General features: G+C 40.5%; 2 protein-coding genes across 4 annotated transcripts; one reads left to right on the top strand and one right to left on the bottom strand.

The window, feature by feature from the left end:
- Window positions 1–650: 650 nt before the first annotated feature.
- Cul5 (cullin 5) lies at window positions 651–25,634 on the top strand. Of its 3 annotated transcripts, XM_065237531.1 has the most exons (6): window positions 651–938; window positions 1,197–1,526; window positions 23,160–24,211; window positions 24,290–24,410; window positions 24,470–25,153; window positions 25,223–25,634. In XM_065237531.1, exons 1-6 carry the CDS (start codon window positions 930–932, stop codon window positions 25,358–25,360), a joined length of 2,334 nt encoding a protein of 777 aa, XP_065093603.1. In that variant the 5' UTR covers window positions 651–929; the 3' UTR covers window positions 25,361–25,634. The 3 variants fall into 3 exon arrangements, with proteins under 3 accessions (XP_065093603.1, XP_065093471.1, XP_065093543.1); XM_065237399.1 differs by lacking the exon at window positions 651–938 and having other exon boundaries at window positions 1,176–1,526; XM_065237471.1 differs by lacking the exon at window positions 651–938 and having other exon boundaries at window positions 1,176–1,526; window positions 24,290–24,415; window positions 24,475–25,153.
- PSMG1 (Proteasome assembly chaperone 1) lies at window positions 25,623–26,453 on the bottom strand. The gene is made up of 2 exons (XM_065237952.1): window positions 26,315–26,453; window positions 25,623–26,257 (listed from the first exon to the last, which is right to left on the bottom strand). The coding sequence occupies exons 1-2, from the start codon at window positions 26,407–26,409 to the stop codon at window positions 25,651–25,653; spliced, it is 702 nt and encodes a 233-aa protein (XP_065094024.1). The 5' UTR covers window positions 26,410–26,453; the 3' UTR covers window positions 25,623–25,650.
- Between the last annotated feature and the right edge of the window lie 163 nt (window positions 26,454–26,616).

Genomic DNA, 26,616 nt, shown 5'->3' with positions numbered 1-26,616 from the left:
TTTCGTGGTTGATGTCTTCGATAATTCCACATTATCCACAGCCGTGAATTTTTACACAACTACACCTTAATTAGTTCCAACTACCTTGATCCAACCGTCGACGCATCGTTCTGCAGCTGTCAAGCCAACTGTCACATCAATTTAGAAAGTTCTCAACCAACAATTGAAATGGGCCTATCAGCTTTTGTAATCAATACTTTGAAAGCCTTTTTCTCGCAAAGAATAGGCCGCTCACGCAAAACAACAGCATCATAGGGTAGGATAGAATTTTTCCTACACGATGATGCCATTGATTTGCGTAAGCGGCCTTCGTTTTGCGAGGAAAGGGCTTAAACATTTTGTTTCAAAAATCTGGTAGGCCCTTTTCAGTTATTGGTCGAGAGTTTTCTGCAAAAAGGTTTGTCCTCTCTCCGGCAAACAGCCAGCAAAAATTATTCAGAGTGAATTGGCGAGTTTTTCATTCCTTCTAGCCGTGAAAAGTTGTACAGTAGATAGTTTTTACGGTCCATCAAACAGGTTTTATTTTGTTTCGACAATGCGAGTACCTGCTGGCAGCAACATTAAGTTATCATAGATCGTGTCTAGCTCATAGTCTACGCCGCATAACACGATAAACACAGCAAGAAAATCGTCTGCTCCATCCCATCGGAGCCACCAAAAATCCTTTAATTGGAACTTCCTGCAAACTTCATAGGAATCTCTAGTGTTAACTATCTCGAACAGAATAAATTCCGACAGCATCAGTGATGTCTCCCCACAAATGAGTGCTATTGGATGAGGATAGTATTTTGTGACTCGAATAAACGTCGAGTGGCTGGACGCTAGCAAGGACAAAGTGGTGGTGGCCTAGATTTGGTCGGGAATCATTGAACTGCGAGACAAAGGTTACCACTGAGAAACAGCGATAACGCACAGACGTGAGGAAAGACATGCTGAAGGTATGTAAATATTATTCACTGACCTTCGACAGACACTGCAAATGGACAAGGCTAGATCCATGATTCGCGAGTCGTGAAATGTTACTTTCTTCTGCATACCTAATTCAATTACGAAACAGTAATCGATTTGCAATTATGTTTATGTTTCTATGTGACTAATTATGGTGCTTTAATGAGTAACTGTTCGGATTTTGATAACTCAGTAGGTTAATTTCGAATACTCAAACGTGACTAATAATGATCCACGCAATCTTTCAGAACAACCAGACGTCATTCGAGGAAAAATGGCCCCAAATGCGGCCGATAGTGCTGAAGCTTTTAAAGCAGGAACCGGTCACGCACTCCGAATGGCAGGAGCTATTCTATGCGGTACATTTGGTGTGCCTCTGGGATGACAAGGGTCCTTCCAAAATACATGACTGCCTCCAGGAGGACATCGTAACATTCATCAAACAAGCCCAAAGCCGAGTACTTGCGCAACGCGAGGAACAGGCCCTGCTGAAGGCATACATCGTCGAATGGAGAAAGTTCTTTACCCAGAGCAGTTATCTACCATTACCATTCTGGCAGTTGGAGAATGCCCTGCAGGTGAGTTGGCACCAACAAAAGTGATTTTAGTTCGCACAAGACAGTCCTTCATTCATGTGTTATAAATGCAAACGTTGTCGTGTGTGGTGGTCGCAGAAACCTGAATGTTTGCAAGGGTTTTCGTTAATACTGTGCTAGTACAATGGATATGGAGAGCTGGGTTCAGAATGTTAAAGCTATAAAATAAATGAATTTTTTATTCCCTAAATCGGATTTTAACACGAAAACGTACCTACACACTTAGATTTTTTCGCCGAGATGGGCACCACCGAGCAGCTCGGCATTTTATTTTGCTGGATCTCAGTGAAAAACTTGCCGAGATTCAGCTAACAAACGGGAATTTTGCCGAGATCTCAGCTAACAAACATATTTTTTGCTGAATTACCAGCAAAATAAAATGCCGAGCTGCTCGGTGGTGCCCATCTCGGCAAAAAAATCTTAGTGTGTACTACGTTTTCTGTTTGAAGTCGTCAATTTTTCCCCTATCCTTTCCATAGTAGCACACGTAACCAACTTTTTGTTCCGTCTCATGTTTGTCAATCTACCGATAGCCAGCGCTTGTTTAAGTAAGGAATATCGGAACGACTTCAATTGAATTTTTGTTCAATTTGAGGTGTTCAGAATAATTCCTAAACAACCTGACCTCTTCAAGGACTTCATTTCAATTTCAGATTAGTTGAAAGTTACCTTTTCGAAGAATATCTAAAGGACCTCATTTGAATTTTTGACTGATTTTAGGTCTTCAGAAAAAATCCTGATCGTCCTGACCCCTTCGAAAAAAATATCTGAAGGCCTTCTTTTTAATTTATAATCAGTTGAAGATCTCCAGAACTATTTCTTATATTCCTGACCTCTTGTAGGAATATCCGAAGGACTTTATTTGAATTTTTAACCAATTAGATTTTTAAATAGCCGTATCTGCTTTTGTAGGTGGGGATTCAGGCTCAATTTGTCGAAGCTCTAGTGGCTCGATAACGCAAATTGACAAATTGACGTTTAAATCTGTGGCAGATGCGGCTGTTTGAAGATTCACTCTTGAATTCGAGGACTTCAGAATAACTTCTGATCAACCTAACCACTACAATGAATATCCGTAGGATTTCAGTTGAATTTCTGACCAGTTGTAGGTCTTCAGAATACTTCCTGATCTAATTGAAAAAAAAAATATAGGAGTTTTTTTGAACTATTGTCCTATTGTAGGGCTTCAGAACAATACCTGATCAACCTGACCTCTTGGAGGAATCTTTTGTGGACCTAATTTGAATTTTTAAAAAGCTGATGCTTCTCAGATCAATTTCTGATCACACTAACCCCTTAAAAGAATATATAAAGGACTTCATTTGATGTTTTGGCCAATGGTTGATCTTAAGATTAATTATTTATTATGTTTACCAATTTTTGAACATTTCAAGCTGAACAATGTATTAGATCCTACGTAACATTGATCGATTCTCTTCACCGTTAATAACTTGGGTACTGAACCGTTTCTTGTCGTGTTTGTCGTATACAAAGCTAGATAATAGCTTGTTTCATCGATCTGTGTGTTGAAATTACCTGGGAATGTCTTAACCTGGCCGTGAGGATGCAAAGAGAAAGTCGACGAAGGGAATCTGTCAATGTTACTTAGGACCTAATGCCTGAGCTTGATTTAGTGTTTTTTTTTTGGATCGCGATCAAATGTTATAAATTAACAATGTGATCCCAAGACACGATTTTTATCTATCAATCTAAGACAGCTGATGCAAGCAATGGGAAATTAAGCTCCGTTCTCATAAATGTTCGATTTGTTGTGTGGCAAAATAATCGCGATAAATGATCAACAAGTGCGTACATGTAGGAACTAAATATTTCCGGAGTGATTTGAGATTTGGGCGTAATTGCTTTTGTAAACAAACACGTCAATTACTGATTTCTCTTGAATAAAAGCTCAATCTCACAAACAAACTATACCAAATGATAGAAGAATCATTCCTCTACCTCATAGTGTTATTACTTTTCGAGATTGAGTTTTATTCGCGAGAAATCGGTGATTGACGTGTTTGTTTACAAATGCAATTACGCCCAAATCTCAAATCACTCCGGATTTATGATATTCTTTAAAAATTAGGCAGGCTAATCATGGAATAGAATAATTCAAGTTTTATGAATGTTTATTCACAGATGATTTTTTATGCATACGTGTCGTCAAAGCCCCATATGCACATAGCATAAAAATTGTAGGCTACAGTGCTGACATCACCAATGGTGGCGACTTCAGCAACTCTCCTTCTTGGTAGATAATTGGATTTTACCTGGTACTAGCGCCACTAGTGACACGAAAGTGACTAGCATTGCGCAAAACAGTCAGGTTCAATGAGTCATTTTCATATGAATATGAACTGCCATCTGGCTCATCATTCATTGTCTTGTGAGAGTCTGAATGATTGAAAGATTAACGAATCACTGACAGCCAATCACTCAGTCAGCACGTTTATTCTTCCGTGATGGTACCCAATCCTTGTTTTGAATGACTGCGCGTACATTTTCTATGGAAAAATGCCTCAATTACATGCTGTGTGAGCGAAAGCAAGCGGTGTGAGTCGCCTGTTCGAGAGTTTCTGAATGTTTTTATTGGCTCTTTCATTGCCTCGTCCTTTTCCGTTTGGTACAAACTGTCTGGACAGAGCAATGGATTGAATAGTGCAGTGCCTTCATACTCAGTCTAAGCAGCCAATAATGTTACCTGGTGACATCACTGTAAATTGAGTGATTAGCAGTTCACAGTTGTAATTTGTTAAACAAAATAAAAACAGCATTAATCCAAAACGAATAATATTTAATCTTAGATGTTTGTTTTAAGTTGAGAGCCAGCAAAATGCTCAATACAGATGCGTTAAAAGCCTAGAAAAAGTGAATCCTTCTGTTTTCATGAACCGTGTATCGCCAACATCTGTCAATAAGCTTGTTCCCGTACTTGCTTTTGCTGTAGGTGGCTGCAGCTTTCTGTAAGTTGCTAAAGACTGGAACGCGCAAAAAATGGTCGACAAAAGATCGTTTCTTTCAGTCAAAATTCATATCGCAAAAATCTTCTTATTTTTCTTTTGGTAGTTCAATTCATATATTTAAAGAAAAAATGTTCGTTTATTCTTTTGGTTTGCCAAATCCGAACTGCCGTGCCTTCCGCTTAACCCCTTCCATTAAAGTTTGCACAGTGGTCTCATCAACCTTATTCGCCGCCGAACGCCAGTTAGATTTAAACTGCTGCTCGTTTTCCATGGATTTATTAGTTTTTTTTTTTTTAGATTCCGTTTGACCAAGGCCCAATGCCGTTCGATAGGGCGGAGTTTTGGGCTGTTGGTAGGGTTGTGGTCTTTGGGTACCACAACCACGTTGTTCGCATCGTACCACTCGATTGCCTTTTTCCCATAGTGGCAGCTCACCAAGTCCGGCTAGAACAGCACAGGTCTATTATGTTGCTTTAGGAATGGTAGCAGCCACTTTTCCAGGCACTTCTGGACGTAGATCTCTTGATTGATGGTTCCCGTAGTAATGAAAATGCCGCTTTTTAGACCACACGTGCATATGGCCTGCCAGACGATATATTTTTTTCGGGAACTTCGATAGTTTGATGATGGTTCAGCCACCTTCCCTTTTCCTGATGCGGTATAAAACTCCTGTCCCGGTCGTCGTCCATGACGACACAGTCGAACTTTGTGAGCAGATTCGTATACAGCTTTCGGGACCGCTGCTTTGCCGACGTGTTTTGTTTGTAATCTCGGTTCGCCACCTTCACCTTCTTAAACGTCGACAACCCGGCTCGTTTCTTGGCCCGCTGCACAGTAGTATGGGAGACATTGAGCTTGCCAGCGACGTCCCGGATGGAGAGGTTAGGATTCCGCTTATATTTCACCGGCACCTTCTTCGTCGTCGCTGCCACGTCCGGATTACGATTGCCGCCGCTTCCAGGCTTCCTGGCGGTCAACAGACGCTTCCCGAACACTTTTAAAACGTTTTTCACGGTCGATTTGACCACATCCAGCAATTTTGCCAACTTGGTGTGTGAGAACGTCGGATTTTCTTGCTGCGCGAGCAAAATTTTAACACGCTGCTCCTCTTGCTTGCTCCTTTTGAAAACTGGAGAGCAAACGGTGAAAACTCATCATAGCAACCATTGTACATACACTCAACAGAAATACACCAATTTGATGTTCTAGAGTGGACTCAAGAGAAAGAAGAAGTTAATCAGATGCGATTAGTACCCTTATACCCCGTTCACATTACAGCGTATATCACGTGATATACGGTGTCTTGCAATGAGCACTCATACATCTTGTTTTCACTGGAAATCCTATGTATGAGTGCTCATTTCAAGACAGCCTATATTACGTGATATAGACTGTAATGTGAACGGGGTATTAATTCCAATAATACTGCAATTCACATAATACAAACTAATACCCCGTTCACATTACAGCGTATATCACGTGATATACGCTGTCTTGCAATGAGCACTCATACATCTAGTTTTCACTGGAAATCCATGCTCATTTCAAGACAGGCTATATTAAGTGATATAGGCTGTAATGTGAACGGGGTATAAAGAAGTCTATTCATCATCCTCTACGTTATACCCCGTTCACATTACAGCGTATATCACGTGATATACGCTGTCTTGCAATGAGCACTCATACATCTAGTTTTCACTGGAAATCCTATGTATGAGTGCTCATTGCAAGACAGCCGATATTACGTGATATGGGCTGTAATGTGAACAGGGTATTAAGGTCGACCAGCAGATGGAAATGATGATAAAATGAAAATGACGTTTTGCTACCTGTCAAATCGTATGGAATATTTTTTAGTACATCATCACTTTTGTGGTTTTGGATTTCAAACCTAGGTGTCGCATGCACTGGTGCAGTTTCGCGTAGATTCATCAATTGGCGTCTTGCAGTGAAACTTTTCCAAGCTTTCGCCACCTACATTTCGAAGTGAGAACTACTAGAAGGAGGATAGTTTCCAAATTTTCCAAGTAAAACAGACGCTTTTTGGGCAAATCGGTCCATAAAGAAAAACTAATAATTTCCCGTGGAAACTTTTGCATGAATCGTGTAAGAAAACGTGTTTGAAAACTATTTGTTATTATTTCGGTATGGATCGGAGATGTTTTCATGGCAAATTATGCATAACAAGTTTGCACCCACAAGGAGAGGTTATCTCCTGCGCAGCTGCATTTTTCAGAAAATGGTAAATATGTTCGATTTTCACTAAGATGAATGTGGAAATTAAGTGAATTTACTTAGGAAAGGTTGTATCATGCTGGTGATAATGGAGAATTGTTTGTATAGGACGCCAATATTCAATAAATGTTCATTTTTGCCTTTTTTAAGCAAACATATTGATACTCACAATTTTCGACGGAAAACGCACCGGAACTTGATTTACTCAATGATCAGGAACGCATGCACCATACTATAAAATGGTGCTAGATGGTTTTCAAATGATAACAAGATGACAAATCATCTTTATTTGTAGTAATTGAGCAATTTACTTCTGTTTACCATCATATTTACGATGCAGCATTGATGGAGCCGTGAAATGAAATGAATATATCTTATAAGAAAAAACTATCGTCGAAACTAAAATATATGAGGTAAATTTAAACTAAACTCAGTTTGTTCTGGCCACAAAAATAAATTAGGTTGATTTCAAACGTATTCCATGTTTGAAGTCATGTGAAATCAATGTTTAAAATAAAAATAATAATACGTTTATTTTAAAAATATTCGTGTTGCAAACTGTTGAAAATAAACGTATTTGTTTTTGTTTGGTTTGACAGCTAGGCGAACAAAAATAAATACGTTTATTTTAAACATACTTCTCATGTTCAAAATAAACGTACATAGGGGAATTTACGTATTCTCGTCAATCTAAGCAGCGTCCGAACTTCTATTAGCGATTTCTCAGCGTCACACACATACATGACAGGTTTGTTTGTTGACATCTATCTGCTGCTTGCTGTTCTACCAATTCCAATCGACAGAATTGATCAAAACGGGTTGAACATGTTTTTTCAACGATCCAAACTTCTCAGGTGAGTGTGACTATTGTCGGCAGTCTCTTTTTCTTCGGCACCCTTTCCATTTGAACTGCGTGTTAGCCAGCTGTTCTATTATCGGCAACTCGAAATCAGCCGTATTTTGTAGTGTGTATGTTTAATTTAAAGAAAAATATGGCATAACAGGATTGCACAGTCGTAAAAATGTAATCAGATTGAAGCTGAAAAGGTAAGGAATCGGCTTAATACATTCAGCGAAGAGTTTTGATGGGAAAATACAGTGAAATTAACGTTTCAATTTCGGTTGCCGAAAATAGTCAATGGGTGCCGAAGCCATAATTTACCCTATTTTAAAATTAGTTTAGTAGTTGAGTGCAGGGTAAAGCAAAATAAAACTTATTGCAATGAAATGAAAAACAAAAAGATCTTCGGGCAGGGCATCTACATTCCTGCTCTTTTTCGGGTGCGATTAAGGGTGACCTGGTCCGGGATGCGGGTACCCGTCGGGGTGGGTGTCCGGGGGTTTCAGTTCAGTGGAACCGGTGAAAAATTGTGATATTAGCGTCGTTTTTTCGTTTCTGCCACTAATCCTCAAACCGGTTTCTTTCTACGTTCGGTGTCGGAGGAGGATCCGGAATGGATTTAGAATCCATTTCGGATTTTCATTGTTCTTTCGAAGTCACATGTGGAGGAGGATGATAAAGATATCGGCATCAGAAACGACGAAGTGAAGTTGATACTGTGGGGTTCCATCAGTTTTGTCGAGCTGGTTTCCGGATTCATCTTCGGTTTTGCCACTTTCAGGTCGTTTTCTGTTGAGTTGAGCAAAGCTGGGGCAACTTTTTCCAAATGTAACAAGAAGGAAATAAAGAGGCATGACACGCTAAAAACCGTTTACCCACATCCTATATTGTTGAAATAAACATGCTTGTGAATTTAATTCAAACATAAATATTGTAGTTTTAAACATGTTTTCAATTTACTTTGAATAATTCATATGTGTAGGGAATAAACATTAGTATTTTTGTTTTAAATGAACAAAATTCGTATCCGTGTATGAAAGTTCACCTGGAAAAGTCAAAGATGCACATCAGTCTGATCGTAAAAACGTTTTCTTCTTCAATTCGAATGTTATATTGGAAGGATTTCACGCAGGCTTGATGAAAATTGTGATTTAATGCTAATTTTCACGAATTTTATATGCAGTCTGTCAACATTATCATCATCATGCAGTGGCGACATCTGCGTTGAGCTTTTGCGGCAATCTTCCAATAGTCGGTATTCAACAATGTTCCCTACCAGTTCCAACTCTTTCCGGTCGCTGATGGGCCATTGCTTTTCACATCACGAAAGGCTAGGTTTATGGTCTGCCTTTGAGGGCATTATAAAACCCTAAAACACAGGACTTTTATTATCCTATGAACACAATACTCCAAAATTTCGAACACTCGCCACTTCCCGCATCATCCTCAGTCCGATTTATCCTTGCGATTTCAAAACAAAACATTCAAGGTGTCAGAAATACCGGGTTGCCGGGATGGGTATTTTACAAAAAATCGCAGCTTGTTCTATTACCGGCACCATCGGCAAACTTGCGGCACACTGACAAAAAAGATGACCCAAGATTGGTATGCGGAGTGACCTTCCCCTTGGGAAACAAACTTAATTTATCGGTTAACTCATCATCTAAACTAGAGTTAACCTTATCTAATCTAATACCCCGTTCACATTACAGCGTATATTACGTGATATACACTGTCTTGCAATGAGCACTTATACATCTAGTTTTCACTGGAAATCCTATGTATGAGTGCTCATTGCAAGACAGTCTATATTACGTGATATAGGCTGTAATGTTAACGGGGTATAAACTATCTGGATCGTTTTATTTACTGATTAATTTTTCAAAAAAAAAAACGCGATGAGTCGACCGATGTTGCTCCAGCTCAAAAGAAGGTCATTCCAGTATTTATTTCTTCCGGATTAATGCTTCAAACTAGTAAACAGGGTTTCAAATATGATAAATTTCAGCTAAGCCATGTTTCGGTTTACTAAATTTTAGGGAAGTGAGTGCCTGGACAAAATTCCGTCACAAGCAAGCATCGTGTTAGCAAGAGCAGCGGTTTTGTTTCGACGTTTGATGCAAGAAGCTAGTAACTAGAACAACATGTGAAAAGAACCTATGAGCCAAATGTAATTCGCGAACAATCGAAAGGATTGTTACAACGTTTAAATGCATTGTTTACGTTTAGCTTGTATGCTATTTTCACATGTTGCTCGAGAACGTTCTGGTGAACTCAAATCGGTGTAAATCGATTACGCAAATTTCAGTTAACGATTCTTATCGTATTGACAGTTTGCTTCCTGTGTCAGTTGTCAATCTGGTATGTTGAGAGCTAAGAGGAAAAGGAGACAACTGGCGTCCTTTTGTCTGTGACGTATTCTTCTTCTCTTGCGGAAACAACCTTGCAAAAACTATTTCATTATGGGCGACGCAATCGACTATCAAAATACAAGCAAATAAATTCCCTATTGTAAAAATTCTCGCGTTTCTATACGTTCGCCCGACCAATCAGGCGCTGGTTTGCGTTTGACAGAAAATTTGTTCATAAAAGTCCCCCTATTGTCTCCTCTTCCTCTTAGGTAAAAAGGAATGGCAGATATAATCGACCTTTCTTGTTTGGTTCGTCTTTAAGGTTCAATTTACTTTGATGCATTTTTTAAAAATTCAAAAGCAGTTTTTTCGACGCATTATTTTAGATTGCAAAAAGCTCGCGTCATTTTGTGTAAAATATCAAAAGAAATCGAATAGTGTGAGCTTTTTGCAATCTGGAATAATGCGTCGGAAAAAGTAGAAGGGTCTGTGCCTAGGGGCACGAACGAAAGCTTGATGTAGGACCGCTAGTGGACAGAAAAAATGTGAACATTTAGTTCTTTTAATTGATCAATCATCAATTATCTTAACTCTTTCCGTTTTTTATTTGTAAGCGTATCAAATTTGTAGTATTTATTTCAAAGAGAAAGTTGATGAAGAGAATCCAAGGGACTGTCAACTTGAGTATTTTCGATTCATCTACCCGACTGTAAAAGGTGTATTTTGAATTTTTTGTTGAATTATTAAGTTTTGTGCATTTTGGTATTAAAGAGTATTTAATTCACCCCTCACAGGATTTCCTTCCGAATTATATGAATGGGGTGCCCGGCGGAAAGTATCGTTTGTGCAGAATATGTAAAAAAGGAGGGACTTCGAGAGGTTGAAGTCGTGAGAGCTAATTTTATCACAAATTTGATTTTATTGGCTTCCCACTTCTCTCAAATTCTATATGGATTTTTAACACGCGTGTTCTGGAAAATGTTCGGACAATGATTAATCTAACCAATACATTCGGGCCTACAATTCCACACCTTCTATAGAGACCAGGTTGAGCTGCTTGCAAGAACTGATGATCTTGACAAATGTCCAAATAATACTCTTAACAAATTTATGGTGATCCTGAAAAGGACCGTTTTGTAGTGATGGTTGAGTAATGCTGAGCTGAGCACGACGAGCTACTGATTCCGATCCTAGACTAGCGGTGGGACTTCTTCCTCCTCCTCTATGGTTGCTCATATGAGCTCTGCAGCTCGCTGCTTGCAGGCAGCCTTTCGTTGTTGTTGGAAACACTCCTGCTATAGCTGCTGCTGCTACTACTACTGCTGCTGGACTGGACACCACCACTTACGGTGATTGAATGAGCACCGTTCAGTGGGACCGCATCGAATTCGATTTTTAAGTATGTGTTAGGGAATGCACTGTTTTCAGACATTCGGTGATAATTTTGATCACCATTGCAACAGTTGGACATTTGGTATTTTTCAATAGTAACCTATTGAAAATTAACTAAGTGTTCATTTTAGTAGATTGGTAGATAAATTTCCAATCGTTTGGCTTGTTTAGAATTAAAATCTATCTGCTATTGGTCGAAACCTGACCTCTTTTCGTAATGCTGTGCATTTTGGTTTTTTAAATTGCGGGAATTCTATAGATCCTTTGGAGATCTATCTAGCCCTGATGTATATGTTGGTAGAGGGAAAAATGTAAACTTTGCGGGAGACGATGTCTTAACACTCGAATGCAATTTTGTGAAATATGAAGTAAAACAAATCCTAGCTAGTTCTGCATGATGATTTTGTTTGATTTTATTTATTTGTAAAGTCGCCGGGAAATACCAGCTGGTGATTTGTTTTTATGATAACTCCTTACTTGAAAACAGGCAAAAACTCACAAACAGGCTGCTTTTTCATGGTATACAGTGTGATAATTCAATAATCAATAAATTATCTCAACATTTAGTGGCAATTTTGGTAACATACAAAAAATTGCGCCGATTGAAACAATCTTTTCGGCGTCACTACAAGGGTGATTAATTAAACGAAAGAAACGAATCGTGCGGAATGAAAGCCAAGGAAAAACTAATTGCACCAATATATTCAGGCCTACAATTCCCCACCTTCTACAGACAGGTTGCGCCTTGATAGCTAGCTAGCTGCTTGCGGGAACTGATGACCTTGACCAATGTCCAAATAACACTCTTTAACAAATTTTTGGTGGCCCTGAAAAGGACCGTTTTGTAGTAATGGTTGAGTAATTCTGAGCTGGGTGTTCAACACGGATGAGGCTGTCGAGCTGTATGTCGTTTGGAGCGAGGGTGACACGCTTGGAATAGATGACCGACCCACAGCGACTCACGAAGAGCTACTGATTCCGATCCATAGCATAGCGGTGCAGCTCTTTTGATGGTTGCTTATGTGGGCTCTGCAGCTCGCTGCTTACAGGCAGCATTTCGTTGTTACTGGAGAACAATTTTCAACGCCACACGCCGAAAGCACTGCTACTGCTGCTACTGCTGCTACTAATTTCGATGACCGAACACCACATAGTGGTGTGGTCGTTGGGAGCGTGTGGTTCTGAGTATGGCGATGAGTGTGCAAAATATTACGCAATTCCATCCTCCCTATTCGCACGCGCCCGAGGATCGGTGGCGAATGCCACTTCGACTTGTTTCGTCTACTTACTACTCTCTGACGACTGTGCTGGGAAAGCAGCATATGCATGTAGGTAATTGATGGATTTGTTAGTTAATTCGACGCTTTTGGACAATGCTGGACATTTACCAGTTTTTCAATAGTTTCTTGTTGAAAATCAACTTTCAGAAGCATTGTTGATGCGTAGCCATATTTCTGATCGATTGGTGATACAATTATGGAAATTGGACCAGGGGCAGATGAGTTATTAACGTTCAAAATCTTTCTTAATTTGTTACATGTTCCATTTTCGGTTTTCACAAAGTGTACCCCCATATAGAAATCAAAGACGTAGTCCTACGTCAAAAACTGCTTTTGAAATCTTCCAAAAAGCATCAAAGTAAATTGAATTTTAAGCTAATAGTACACTCAAAAAAGTCCACACGTCTGATCGAAATGTTTAAACATTTGATTTTTCATATGCACAATCACATTTATTTTAAGTGTATTTGTTTATTTGTTATGTTTGCATCAACAGGCTAGAAATAGTCCCAATGATGTGTTGTAAAAAAAAATACAGATTATACAGATTACATATACATATATGTACTCAGGGTGGCAAGTGAACCAGGAAAACCGGGAAAAAGTCGGGAATTTATTTTCACCAGGAAAAACCGGGAAAAAAACCAAGAATTTCATAAGTCCACCAGGAAAATAATCTTGTTTGTATACACTGGAGTCGCTTTTTACGCGGGTGATACGTCCCGCGTAAAAAAAAACCGCGTAAAAAAAAACCGCGTAAATTCCGGAATCCGCGTAAAAAAAACCGCGTAAATTCCGAAATCCGCGTAAAAAAAAACCGAGTAAAAAAAAAACCGTGGAAGAAAAAACCGCGTAAAAAGCGATATACCGCGTAAATTCTGAAATCCGCGTAAAAAAAAACCAAAATCCGCGTAAAAAAAAACCGCGTAAATTCCGGAATCCGCGTAAAAAAAACCGCGTAAATTCCGAAATCCGCGTAAAAAAAAACCGCGTAAAAAAAAACCGTGTGAAAAAAAACCGCGTAAAAAGCGACTCCAGTGTAATTTAAATAGGTTTTAAATTTTATGCATGTCAAAGTTTCTTTTTATAATCAGGTCAAAACTAACCATTTTGTTCAAGCTAAATCTTTCACACAACTAAACATTGATGAACAAAATTTACCCTGAGAATTTAGTAAATATATTTTGTATTTCTTTTTAATTTAATTTTTTTCTCGAATCAATTGCATGTATGGTTTGTGCTCAATTGATAGCAGACTTAAGCAGTGCCGACGCGTAACTACTTTGAAGTACCTGTTCAACATGTTCAATAAAAAAAGTTTATTTTCTAAAAACTTCAGATAAGGCTTTCGAACTTCATGCAAGTTCTACAAAATTCGGGAAAGTCTCTCTACTGTGATGACCTACGACGGTCAGGAAATCTCTCCGAACCTTCAGAGAAGTTCTACAAATTTCAGAGCAGTCTTACGAACTTCAGGGAAGTCCTTTAATCTTTGGGGAATAACTACGAATTTTACCGAATTTTCTACAGATTTAATGTAACTTCTACGACATTTAGGCATTGCTTAAAACTTAAGGATAATCCTATGACACTTATGGATTTTTTCCGAGCTTCAGAGAAGTCTTCAATACTCTTGGGAAGTCCTCTGAACTTAACATAGTTCTCCAAGCTCAAAACAGTTCCTAGAACTTCCGAGAAGTCGATTGAACTACAGGGAGTCCTACGAAATTCATGGGAGCTCTCCAAACTTCAGGGAATTTCCAAGAAATTAAGGAAAGGCCCACACACTTTTGGAAAACCCTTCGATATTTAAAGCCTTATGATTTTTAGGGAAGCTCTTCTAAATGTAGGGTCCTCATATATTCAGTTAAGTCCTTCAAACTTCAGGGAATTCCTCAGATCTTCGAGAAAGTTCTTCGAACTTGAAGGAAGTCTTACGAACTTCTGAGAATTTCTACGAACTTCGTGGTACTTCTACGATATTTGAGAAATTCCTATGAATTTCCAAAAACTCCGAACTTCAGGGAAGTCCTAAGATCTTAAAAAAAGTCCTTCGAACTTCGGGGAAGTCTCATTAAATTCAGGCAATACAAACTTCATTGAACCCTTCAGGAAAGACCTTAACGTTTCGGGGATTTCTACGAACTTTAGGGAGTTTCTATGCACTTCAGCAGTCAGTATTTTTAATAATTAGAGTTATTAAACCAGCGTTGTTTATGACATCTTTTATTCATATGATTTTGAAATCATGTTGTAATCAAAATTCCGCTAAATAAGATCCTTAATCGTTGACAATTTGCGGAAAATTTATTCAAACTAGAAATCCGTAAAATAGTTAGAAGTAAAGGTTTGTTTAAAGAGTCCTCATTCATATCTCACTTCGCAATTTTACCTTGAGATAAACTAACCCGTTGGCTAAAAATCTCAATAATAAAGTTAAAAAAATCGCAGTTTCAAAAACAGAAATCTCAAGATTTAGGGGCTTATAGATCTCTAAATTTCAGACATTAGCTAGGGCTCAGCGCTGGTTCGTTGTATCTCAGCTTTTCTTCGTCATACACCCCTAAATCGCTCATTTTACGGGTTATCGCAAATGTTTCAGTATCAATCGTAATTGATCTTGTAAGCAAAGATGTTTTTGCAAAAACATGAGTGAAAACGCTTTGCTATTATAGTTTTAGCACATAGAACGGAAATAGGCGCCATGATACAACGAAATAGCGCGGTTCCTTACTAGCTTCTTTACAGCAAACAATCAGATAAAGATTTCGCGGGCATTCACAAGAACCTAAATACCTATTTTGGTTTGTGAAATTCCTTCTTCTTCTTCTTCGCATTTCAAGCTTATTGCATATCGCATATTAGCTTATTGCGTGCTCTCAACTTAGTGTTCTAGATGCACTTCCACAGTTATTAATTGAGAGCTTTCGATGCCTGTACCATTTTTGCATTGGTATAATTGTGTGGCAAGTCCAATCGTACTTCTATGCCCAGGGAAGTCGAGAAATTTTCCAACCCGAAAAATTCCTAGACCGGACCGGGAATTGAACCCAGCTACCTCCAGCATGGTCTTGCTTTGTAGCTGCGCCTTTACCGACTGAGCTTGTGAAATTCCGCATTGCGCGAAGAATGATGGTACAAGGATTCACTTAATTTTTTTTTATTAAAAATTGTTTTTTTAAATACATGGTTTTTAAAACCAGGAAATTTTTATACCGCGAGTAATCGGTTAAACCCCCTTAACTCTAGTTTTAAGATTCGTATTGTAGAAGAAAAATAATATTTCGGCTCTGTAAAGTTTATTTGACTGAGCCTGTACAAATAAACGAATTACAAAAAAAAACCAGGAAATTTTTAAATCATTGACCAGGAAAACCAGGAAAAAACCAGGAATTTCAAAATGGAAATTCACTTGCCACCCTATACATACAGGGTGCGTGACGAATTTTTGCAGTAAATTTCAAATAGTAATTTCTCATGCTTGTGCATCATGATTTAGATATATTTGGCAGCACTGGATAGCTTATACTGTTAGGTGTAAGATTTAAACAAACAATGTTGAGTAAACGTAAAGATGTCGAAACAAGAGAGCAATCTGTCAGCCGTTGTCGCTTTGTTGCGCGCCGGAGTATGCATGAAAGAAATAATTCGGTCGGTAAATGTGTCTGAAAGAACAGTGTATAATATTAAAAAAGGCTTGGGAAAGTGATAAGACGGAGCACCTGCTCATACTGCTAATAAAGCACAGAAATGGCTTACGGAAAATATTTTGTAAATTTGTGAGGAAGAAATTTGGCCCCCAAGCAGTCCCGATATCAATCCGTTGGATTATTTTGTATAGGGCGTCGTCCAACGGGATACCAATAGAACCCCTCACACCACACTTAAGTCGCTAAAAGCTTAAATCAAGGCAGTGATGACATCTATGGATCGAAACATTTTAAAACGTGCATACTGCAGTTTCCGGAAGCGTTTAACTACAGTCGTCGAAAGGGAAGGCAATTTTTTTGAATAAATTTACTTACAACTTCCATATGTTGCGAAAGAAAATAAATCGCACAAAATTCATTGCTAGAATAACTAACTGGTGTATTTTTTCTCAAATATGCCATTTACTGCAAAAATTCGTCACGCACCCTGTATACATATTCTTCTTTGCATATACTACAGTTACAAACGAAAATAACAAGGAAAGCATTGTCAAGTTACTAAAAATGTACTATATAAGTCTTAAATTTTACACTTAGCTGTTGGGCATCAAGCGCCTTCGATCAGCAAAGAATCTTCGGCGAAGCATATTCCGTGTCAAGTGGAAATCGAATATCGACGCTACTCGGTTGAACACTCGCTGCAAGCCGTAAATAGCGCTCCCTAAGCTATAATTAGTTTGAAAAAGTGGAAGTCTTAGCATAGGACTGTTGCGTAGTGAAATTAATGTTCACTTGTTGCAGAATTGCTTCGCAGTCGATTCTTCCTTGCACAGTATCGGCGACGGTTAAGGCTCTGAAAACATCTCTTCGGATATGTAAGGGCTCGACATTGATCAATTGGCAGCGATTCTCGTAGCTTGGAAGACGAAGTGGGTATCTCCAAGGCAGCTTACGACGCGCGAAGCGAAGAAAACGTCGTTGCACAGATTCAATTCGCCCCATTATTGTAGTTTAGGCTCCAGACTGCAGAGCAGAATTCCAACGTAGATCGTACGAGAGAGCAATAGAGCGATTTCAAGCAGTAAATGTATGTGAAGTTCTAAGTAATCTTGATGACAAAGCCAAGAGTTCTGGACGCTTTGTCGACGACATACGATATATGGTGTGAGCACAGACAAACAGACATAACACATTGAATATTTCTCACGGTAAAACATCGTCGCTAAAACATTATCGCCATCTGTTGAGTAAACTGTGGTGGGTAGTACACTGAACAGATGGCGGTAGTGTGTAAACGTCAAACGCAAGGGAAATGACTATGCGCGCCACAGGTGGCGGTACTACCAACTACGATATTTTTAAATTGTCCGTTAATTGCTTGTTCGATGAACAACTTTCGAGTGCTATGTCTGTTTGTCTGTGGTGTGAGTGTGTCAGCTTTGAGTCTAGAAAAACGCCTAAAGGCCGGCGCACAATAGATACGTTTTCGGGTTTTTTTGATCGATAATGCATGGGCTAACTGTCAAAAAACCTGAAAACGTATCTATTGTGCGCCGGCCTTAAGTCTTTCACGCAATGCACCCGTTCGATAGTCGTGTCTAGTAGTTTGTATTTGAAAATATTCGGTGGTTTCTTGGGTGTAAAAGTAATGATTGTACACTTAGCTGGTCGGTTTAGCCTACACCAGTCAGCAAAGATGTCAATCTGATTTTGGAGAGAACGGCAGTCGGCGAGTGAGCGGATGCGCAGAAAAACTTTCACATCGTCTGCAAACGATAATCGTGGCCCAGTGATAACATGGTGAACGTCGTCGAAGTAAAGGAGAAATACCAATGGTCCCAGATGGCTACCCTGAGGCAGTGCTGCACAATTTCGACAATACACGGTGATACTCAAAATTCTGCTTTGGTCACTCGTTTGAGCTAACAGTCATCGTCAAGGCAAACCATGTCAATTGTCAGTGGCATTTTTGTCAGTGACGAACATGTGCTGATTTGTTTATTAGCTAAATTTAAAATGAAATTAAATGGCTTGAGGAAAACAATTACATGGAGCCATTAAAGTGAACAAGCATCTACGGCCTGAACAGCTTGGATAACAATAATGTGTCTCAGAATGTTAGAAATTACCCTTTCTGTTACCAGGTGAACCTTTGTCATTGACGAAAAAATGAATGACATTTTGACAAAGATTTTTTTGAGGATCAAGTCTATCATTGACTAAAGGGTGATACGGTCAAAATTTGGTCAAGGGAAAACGCGTGTAAATCGGTGAAATAGTTTATTTAAAAAATCAAATTAAATTTCTTTTTCAAGTTCAATTAGTATAAAATTCAGGAAAAATATTCAGTTAGGCTTCCGCTTTTCCAAATCCGAATTGCCGGGCCTTACGCTTGACCCCTGCCATCAGATTTTGTACAGCCACCTTGTCCACCTTCTTCGCCGCAGAAAGCCAGTTTGTCTTGAACTGCTGCTCGCCCTTAGCAGTTTTTTTGGTCTTCTTTAGGTTCCGCTTGACAATAGCCCAGTATTTCTCAATTGGGCGGAGCTCTGGCGTGTTGGGAGGGTTCTTGTCCTTGGGAACCTCCTGCACGTTGTTGGCGGCGTACCACTCCATGGCCTTTTTACCGTAATGGCAAGATGCCAAATCCGGCCAAAACAGTACGGAACAACCGTGTTTCTTCAGGAAAGGCAGCAGACGTTTATTCAAACACTCTTTCACGTAAATTTCTTGGTTGACAGTCCCGGAAGCTATGAAAATGCTGCTTTTCAAGCCACAGGTACAGATGGCTTGCCAAACCAGATATTTCTTTGCGAACTTTGACAGTTTCATGTGCTTGAAAACATCTGCTACCTTTCCCCTTCCTGTCCCGGAAGCTGCTTGTAGTCGGCTTTGACGTAGGTTTCGTCGTCCATTACCACGCAGTCAAACTTCGTCAGCATCGTCGTGTACAGCCTCCGGGATCGCGCTTTGGCCGTCGTATTTTGTTTATCATCGCGATTTGGAGTCACTACCTTCTTGTAAGTCGATAGTCCGGCTCGTTTTTTGGCTCGATGCACGGTTGTAGACGATACACCCAGCTTATTTGCGGCATCTCGGAGAGAGAGGTTAGGGTTTCGCTTGAAACTACCGGCAACTCTCTTTGTCGTCTCAGCGGCTTCCGGTTTTCGATTTCCCCCCGATCCAGACTTCCTGGCTGTCGACAAACGTTCCCCAAACACTTTAATTACATTTGTAACGGTTGATTTGGCAACTTTTAGCGATTTTGCCAACTTTGTGTGCGAGTAGCTCGGATTTTCGCGATGCGCGAGCAAAATTTTGATACGCTGCTCTTCTTGCTTGGACGGCATTTTGACAACTGAAGAGTGAATTCCAAAATCAAAATAGGAGCAACATTCTACACACACACACCTTCAAAATGAGGGGTGTTCAGGTTTTTTAAATGCACAATTGAAAGAAATACGTCAAGTTGATATTGACCAAATTTTGATCGTATCACCCTTTATGTGAAAAACAATTTTGTCAATATCGCGCAAAAGTCTGTCAATGACAATGACAAATCTCAGCACTGCCCTGAGGTATACCGGACTTTGCGCAGAAGCTTGCTGAGCGACAAGTACCCAAAGTTACTGTCAGTTGGTGCTCCGTAAGGTATGAACGAAACCATCTCAAAAGATTTCCACCGATCCCTAGTCTATCACGCTTAGCGATCGCAATTTCGTGGTTCAGCTTATCGAAGGCTGCCGTAAGATCTGTATAAATAACGTCCGTTTGGGTCCGAGCAATCAAACTGTCTGTGATGTAAGACGTTAGACACAGCAGGTTCGTCGTTGTGGAACGCCCAGTTATGAATCCGTGTTGATCTATACTAAAATATTGCTTCCAATGCGTATTTAGGGACTCTACGACAACCAATTCAAAAAGTTTTGATACAGCACTCAGCGACGTGATTCCCCGGTAGTTGTTTACGTCGCGTTTGCTTCCCTTTTTTTGAACAGGAAACATATCCGCAGTCTTAAGTTTAGATGCTGCTCTAGTATCTGTAGTGGTGTCGACAACGCTGAGCGTTTGGTTGACCAAAGGAACATTACTGGCCACGGAAGTAATGAGATTAGCAAAGAGTTGCTCTTCTTCAAACACACTGGCAAATTTGGCTGAGAACAGGTTACAAATGTCTTGTGAATTGATAGCAGTTTCACCATTTTAAAATCATGGAAGAGGGTAAGCCGACTTCCCTGCGTTGCTCATTTACGAAGTTCCACCATGGTTCAATGTGTTCTACACGTTGATTTCTAGTGTTTCAAACTTTGAAATGTTGATAATGGATCAAGTGTATTGCACATTGAATCACACTGTTCAAACAAATGGATTTGAAGTGTTTTGCATTTCAATGCGATGTGAATTGACCACTTTGTCAAGTAGTTTTGACGTGACTTTCTACCAGCGATTTCACAAAACCGGATCAACTAATTTCTATTTTTTTTTTATGAAACGCACAAATGTTGGCTACTTTTCTCGTGGTTCTAGAAGAAAAAAAATCTCAAAATAATGTTTTATTTCAAAGTTCGAGTGGTAGTAAGTGTCATTTTAACTGCTGAAGTAATTATTTGCTTGTTATGTCTGTTCTGCGAAAACATGAGTTGTGACTTCATCCTTATCAACCAGCCTCATATGTGAGAACAACCGTGGTCCAGTGAGATAGAACGAAGACAACGGCAGTAGCACCAACTTGACTAGTGAGTTGACTAGCCTATTGGTGCATCTATAAGCGTACCCCATTCTAGTACTACACTATGTTTGTTTTGATTCGCTATGAAAGTTTGACAGATAAAAGTCAGAGGCTCGTGGATATTCCTATGTTTCGGGAGTGCATCGATTAGCTTGCGACCGAAGATAGTACCAGAGCTATATTCAAAGTGTTTTTTTTTTTTATGTTACTTCATACGCGAAGTTAACGATTTTCAGAGTTGGTTGGAAATGCTAACATGAAGCTTTAGTGTGATGATTTATTAGCTAGAGAATGATCTTTAGAAGAATGTAGGTGGATAGTTCCGTTAGAGTACGGCAGTATGAAAATTGAATAGAAGTTGAAAATGAGCGAAGGGCCATTAAAGCGACAGTTTTCAAGATGACGCACATTTTTGCCTGTGGACTTGGAGACATACTTCAAGTCCCCGCGTACATCGTACGGGCTAGGCAAAAATGTGCGTCATCTTGAAAACTGTCGCTTTAATGGCCCTTCGCTCATTTTCAACTTCTATTCAATTTTCATACTGCCGTACTCTAACGGAACTATCCACCTACATTCTTCTAAAGATCATTCTCTAGCTAATAAATCATCACACTAAAGCTTCATGTTAGCATTTCCAACCAACTCTGAAAATCGTTAACTTCGCGTATGAAGTAACATAAAAAAAAAAAACACTTTGAATGTAACAACTCAAGGCGGGAGTAGCCGTCAACAATGCTGATGATGGTACAGCACGCAACAACCACCCTACTGCTTTCTCTCTGAGATGATCACGTTGGTCATGACGAGAGGAGCAACACAATAGTTGGGTAAAAAGAAGAACTGCATTATAACACACCATCGACTGGAAATGCTCTCGCGACGTGGGGCTTTAGGTAGTGATGAAAACGTCGCTAGAACTATTCCACAGCCGCAGTCAGTTTATGAGCAACAAGAGTGACGCACATTTTTGCCTGTGGACTTGGAGACATACTTCAAGTCCCCGCGTACATCGTACGGGCTAGGCAAAAATGTGCGTCATCTTGAAAACTGTCGCTTTAATGGCCCTTCGCTCATTTTCAACTTCTATTCAATTTTCATACTGCCGTACTCTAACGGAACTATCCACCTACATTCTTCTAAAGATCATTCTCTAGCTAATAAATCATCACACTAAAGCTTCATGTTAGCATTTCCAACCAACACCAGAGCTATGCCAAAAAGTTGAACAAGTTTTTTCGGGACCTGCTGCTCTTAGAGTTACCTCTATGCTAATAGCACAAACGAAGTGACAGACGGAGCGGCTCGAAAACTTTGGTGACTAACCTGCTATTGCAATTTTTCAGTGTACCACATGGAAACACCACTACTACTGGATTGTACCACATGGCAACACTACTACCATAGAGGTAACTCTAAGGCTAGAAGGTCCCGAAATAACGTGCTCAACTTTTTGGCTCAGCTCTGGTACTCTCTTCGGTCCCAAGCTAATCGATTCACCCCTCGAAACATAGGAAAAACCAATAACCCCTCATTTTATCTGTCAAACTTTCATAGCGAATCAAAACAAACATTGCGTAGTACTAGAATTTCGACTAGAATGGGATACCTTAATCGTTTGCTTGGGACCAATAGGCTAGTCAAGTAGTGAGCCAATTTAAAATCGTTAGTTTCGTATTGATTGTTGGTACTACCAACTACGATACTTTTAAATTGACCGTTAAATGCTTGTGTGATGAACAACTTGTAAGTGGTATGTCTGCTTGTCTGTGGTATAAGGCTAATACCCCGTTCACATTACAACGTATATCACGTGATATACGCTGTCTTCCAATGAGCACTCATACATCTAGTTTTCACAGGAAATTCTATGTACGAGTGCTCATTGCAAGACAGCCTATATTACGTGATATATGCTGTAATGTGAACGAGGTATAAAACGGTAAGATGTAAATACCTACCACTCTGAATTTTGCAGATTTAAAAATAAAATAAAATAAATCTCATTAGTGACAGAGAGTCACACGACTCGCAGAAAAGGGTAGGGGTTTATGTATGTATTTGGATCGTAGACACTCGCCTATCCCCCTCTCCAGACAGTCCACGTGGTTTCAGGACAGCCCCTATATATGCATTGATCATAAATCCGTCGATTTCTTTTTGTCTTTCAGGGTAAAAGCCAATCCTCCGGGCACAACTCGAGTAGCAGTTCCTCCAAAAAGTCCAACCACTCGGACGACAGCATCGTGCGGAAGCTGATGCTGGACCTATGGAATCAGAGCATTTTCATGAATATCAAGCACCGATTACAGGATTCGGCCATGAAGCTGGTCCATGCAGAGCGGAACGGCGAAGCATTCGATTCGCAGCTGGTGATTGGAGTTCGCGAAAGTTACGTTAATCTTTGTTCCAACACCGAAGATAAGCTGGAAATCTATCGGGAGAACTTCGAGGCGGCATATCTTCAGGCTACGTCCGCATTTTACCGCTTGAAAGCCAGCGAGCAGCTGCAGGCGGATGGTGTTAAAAGCTTCATGGAATATGCAGATGCAAAGCTACGGGAGGAGGAGGCACGTGCCGAGCGATACCTGGAACCGGGAAGCATAACCGCCCTGGCTCAGTGCTGCGTTACGGTGTTAATTGGCGATCATTTACCAACCCTATTAGCGGAGTGTCCTCCCTTAATAGAAGGCCGCGAAACAGACCGATTGCAACTGATGTTCCGCTTGCTGGATCGCGTAGCCGGTGGAGTCGATCCGATGCTTCGTGATTTGGAAAATCATATTGTCCAGGCTGGCCTAGCTGATATGGTTGCCGCAGCGGATGTCATCACGCAAGACTCGGAAAAATACGTAGAAAGACTGCTGGAATTGTTCCGCCGGTTTAGTAATCTGGTGAAGGAAGCCTTCAACGATGATCCACGTTTTCTGACGGCACGTGACAAGGCCTTCAAAACGGTAGTCAACGACACGACGGTATTCAAGCTGGAACTGCCAACGTCGGCCACGGCGATGGCCCGTGGAATCAAGTCGGCGACGCCCGAGTCCAAGTGTCCGGAATTGTTGGCCAACTACTGTGATATGCTGCTACGACGGACACCCTTCAGCAAGCGGCTCACCACGGAGGAGATCGAATCGCGTCTCAAGGACGTTTTGCTGGTGCTCAAATACGTAAGCAATAAGGATGTCTTCATGCGGTACCATAAGGCGCATCTCACCAGGAGGTTGGTAGTTGTTTGTTTGGGTTTCCGTTCGTCAATCGTGATTTTACTAATTGGGTTCTCTTCTTTTGTTTTGGCTAGACTGATTCTCGATTCCAGTGCTGACAGCGAAAAGGAAGAGGATATGGTCGAGTGGTTACGGGAGGTCGGTATGCCAGCTGACTACGTCAATAAGCTAGCTAGGATGTTCCAGGATATAAAGGTAAGGTGATATCCAATAAGCCGATGAATAGTCAATGTATCATTCCTTGATTACAACAGGTTAGTGAGGATTTAAACACTCAATTCAGGTCGCAAACGACCCGACACGATGCCATCAACATTAAGATCCTGAACGCCGGAGCTTGGGCCCGCGGTTCCGAGCGTGTGTCTGTCAGCCTTCCGCTAGAGCTCGAAGACTACATCCCCGAGGTGGAAGAATTCTACAAGAAGAAACATTCCGGTCGAAAGCTGCTATGGTACCATCACATGAGCAACGGAACGATTACCTTTGCAAACAACTCCGGGCGGTTCGATCTTGACGTAACTACCTTCCAAATGGCGGTGTTGTTCGCCTGGAACCAGCGTCCGAACGAGAAAGTCTCCTACGAAAATCTTCGCTTGGCGACGGAACTTCCCGATCCGGAACTACGTCGAACGCTGTGGTCTTTAGTAGCTTTTCCCAAGCTAAAGCGTCAGCTACTGTCGTATGACCCGGTGGTAGCAAATCCAAAAGATTTCGCTGAAAATACCCTGTTTTGGGTCAATCAGGAGTTTGCTCTCATCAAGAACGGCAAACCACAACGACGAGGTAAGGTCAATCTGGTCGGGCGGTTACAATTGAGCACCGAACGGTCCCAGCAAGAGGACAATCAGTCTATCGTACAGCTACGGATACTACGCACCCAGGAAGCCATCATCAAGATCATGAAGATGCGAAAACGACTGAGCAATGCTGCACTACAGGTATGATTACTATTATCAGTAAATTCTAACAACACATCTAAATCTAATCAATTTTCTTCATCGCTCCAGGCCGAATTGGTGGATATCCTGAAGAACATGTTCCTGCCGTCGAAGAAAATGATCAAGGAACAGCTCGAGTGGCTGATAGAGCACAAGTACATGCGGCGGGACGACGACGACATCAACACATTCATCTATATGGCTTAAAAGACTCGTGGCGGTTTGCTGGAATTCAACATAAATCTTACCAACTTTTCAACCACGCATAGACAGACATGGAAAGTGGTGCTGGAGATTACAAATTATAACGGTTTGGATGCTCTTGTTTGAGCATGGACAAAAAAAAAGAACTCCAAGGCAGTCTTCTTCTCTGTGGTAATCAGATCTGAATCAGTTGAAAATCTTTTTAATTGTTAAACCATTGCCCAGGGAGAAGATATTATGCTTTGAGAAAATAAACCCGATAGGATTTTAAGAACAACCGCACGCCATTTTATTCACAGATACAAATTCGAACTGGTCTTGAATTTCAACTGATAGGAATCGTCACAATCCACTGACAACGATTTCAGCAATCGAAGAATCGGTTTCGCCGAAACCGAATCCAACACACAGGAATCCAGATAGCACGCATAGGCCGAAGCCGTCTGGTCCTTGAATTTCCTGTAGCTCAAAGCACCGCCACATAACCCTGTAATGACGTTAGGCGCTTCGAGTGCCTTGAATTGGCTCAACCGTCCGTTGATGCTCCTGATGAAGCAAACTTCCTCCGTCTCATCTGCAGATGTTCCCTTGTGCATGACAGATGGCTGAAACGAAACGCCCACCACCTCTTCGGCCATCTCCAACCACGAAGCAAGCTTGTCCGTTATCCTACCGAAACTGTTCAGATCCTTTTCCTCCGTTACGCATACCAGAAGACCCTTGTCCGGCACACTGTAGATACTAGTTGTTCCACTGTTTAACTGGCAGATGGGAGACTTGCCCTTCAGCACAGCGACGCCTGCAAAGGCAGAAATACCTTGGCCTTCGAGGATGAGCAGTAGTTTTACGTTGTCCAACTTTTGCTCAACATTGTCCTCGTTCAACCATTCCCATTCCAGACTAAAATCAATTTTTTTTTTATCAAGCATCTATGGAAATTTTTTTTTTCAAACTCACGGCTGCAGCGGTTCTTGATCTTCTTCACCTTCGTCGTAATCGTCCCAAAAGGCTCGGGTCGAAGGTTCCACGATTTCTCCGAAGTTAAGACTCATTTTTAACCGTTAAAATTACGGAAAATTGGTTTTATAATATTAAAAAAAAAACTCGAATCACTGTACACGAACAGCCGGTGCCAAGAATGTTTGGAAAACAAAAATGTGCAAGTCGCTTTGTTTGACAATTCGTTGTTTGTTTACAGCGTATTATTTCGATGTTCGATGATGTTTGTACTAAAAACCGAAATAAAATACAGAGGGGAA

This window comes from Ochlerotatus camptorhynchus, unplaced genomic scaffold (assembly GCF_037179485.1).
Source record: "Ochlerotatus camptorhynchus isolate MF236.1 unplaced genomic scaffold, CSIRO-AGI_Acam_v1.1 ptg000004l, whole genome shotgun sequence".
NCBI lineage: Eukaryota > Metazoa > Arthropoda > Insecta > Diptera > Culicidae > Ochlerotatus > Ochlerotatus camptorhynchus.
The sequence above is the reverse complement of the archived record's forward strand: the minus strand, read 5'-3'. Positions and strand labels throughout refer to the sequence as shown.

Bases quoted from the DNA above. Each gene is read 5' to 3' on its own strand.
- Cul5 (XM_065237399.1), top strand. From the start codon at position 1,176: ATGATCCACGCAATCTTTCAGAACAACCAGACGTCATTCGAGGAAAAA. The intron at 24,212-24,289 runs GTTGGTAGTTGT...TGTTTTGGCTAG, and splicing joins AAGGCGCATCTCACCAGGAG to ACTGATTCTCGATTCCAGTG. The intron at 25,154-25,222 runs GTATGATTACTA...TCATCGCTCCAG, and splicing joins TGAGCAATGCTGCACTACAG to GCCGAATTGGTGGATATCCT.
- PSMG1 (XM_065237952.1), bottom strand. From the start codon at position 26,409: ATGAGTCTTAACTTCGGAGAAATCGTGGAACCTTCGACCCGAGCCTTT. The intron at 26,258-26,314 runs GTGAGTTTGAAA...AATTGATTTTAG, and splicing joins GATCAAGAACCGCTGCAGCC to TCTGGAATGGGAATGGTTGA.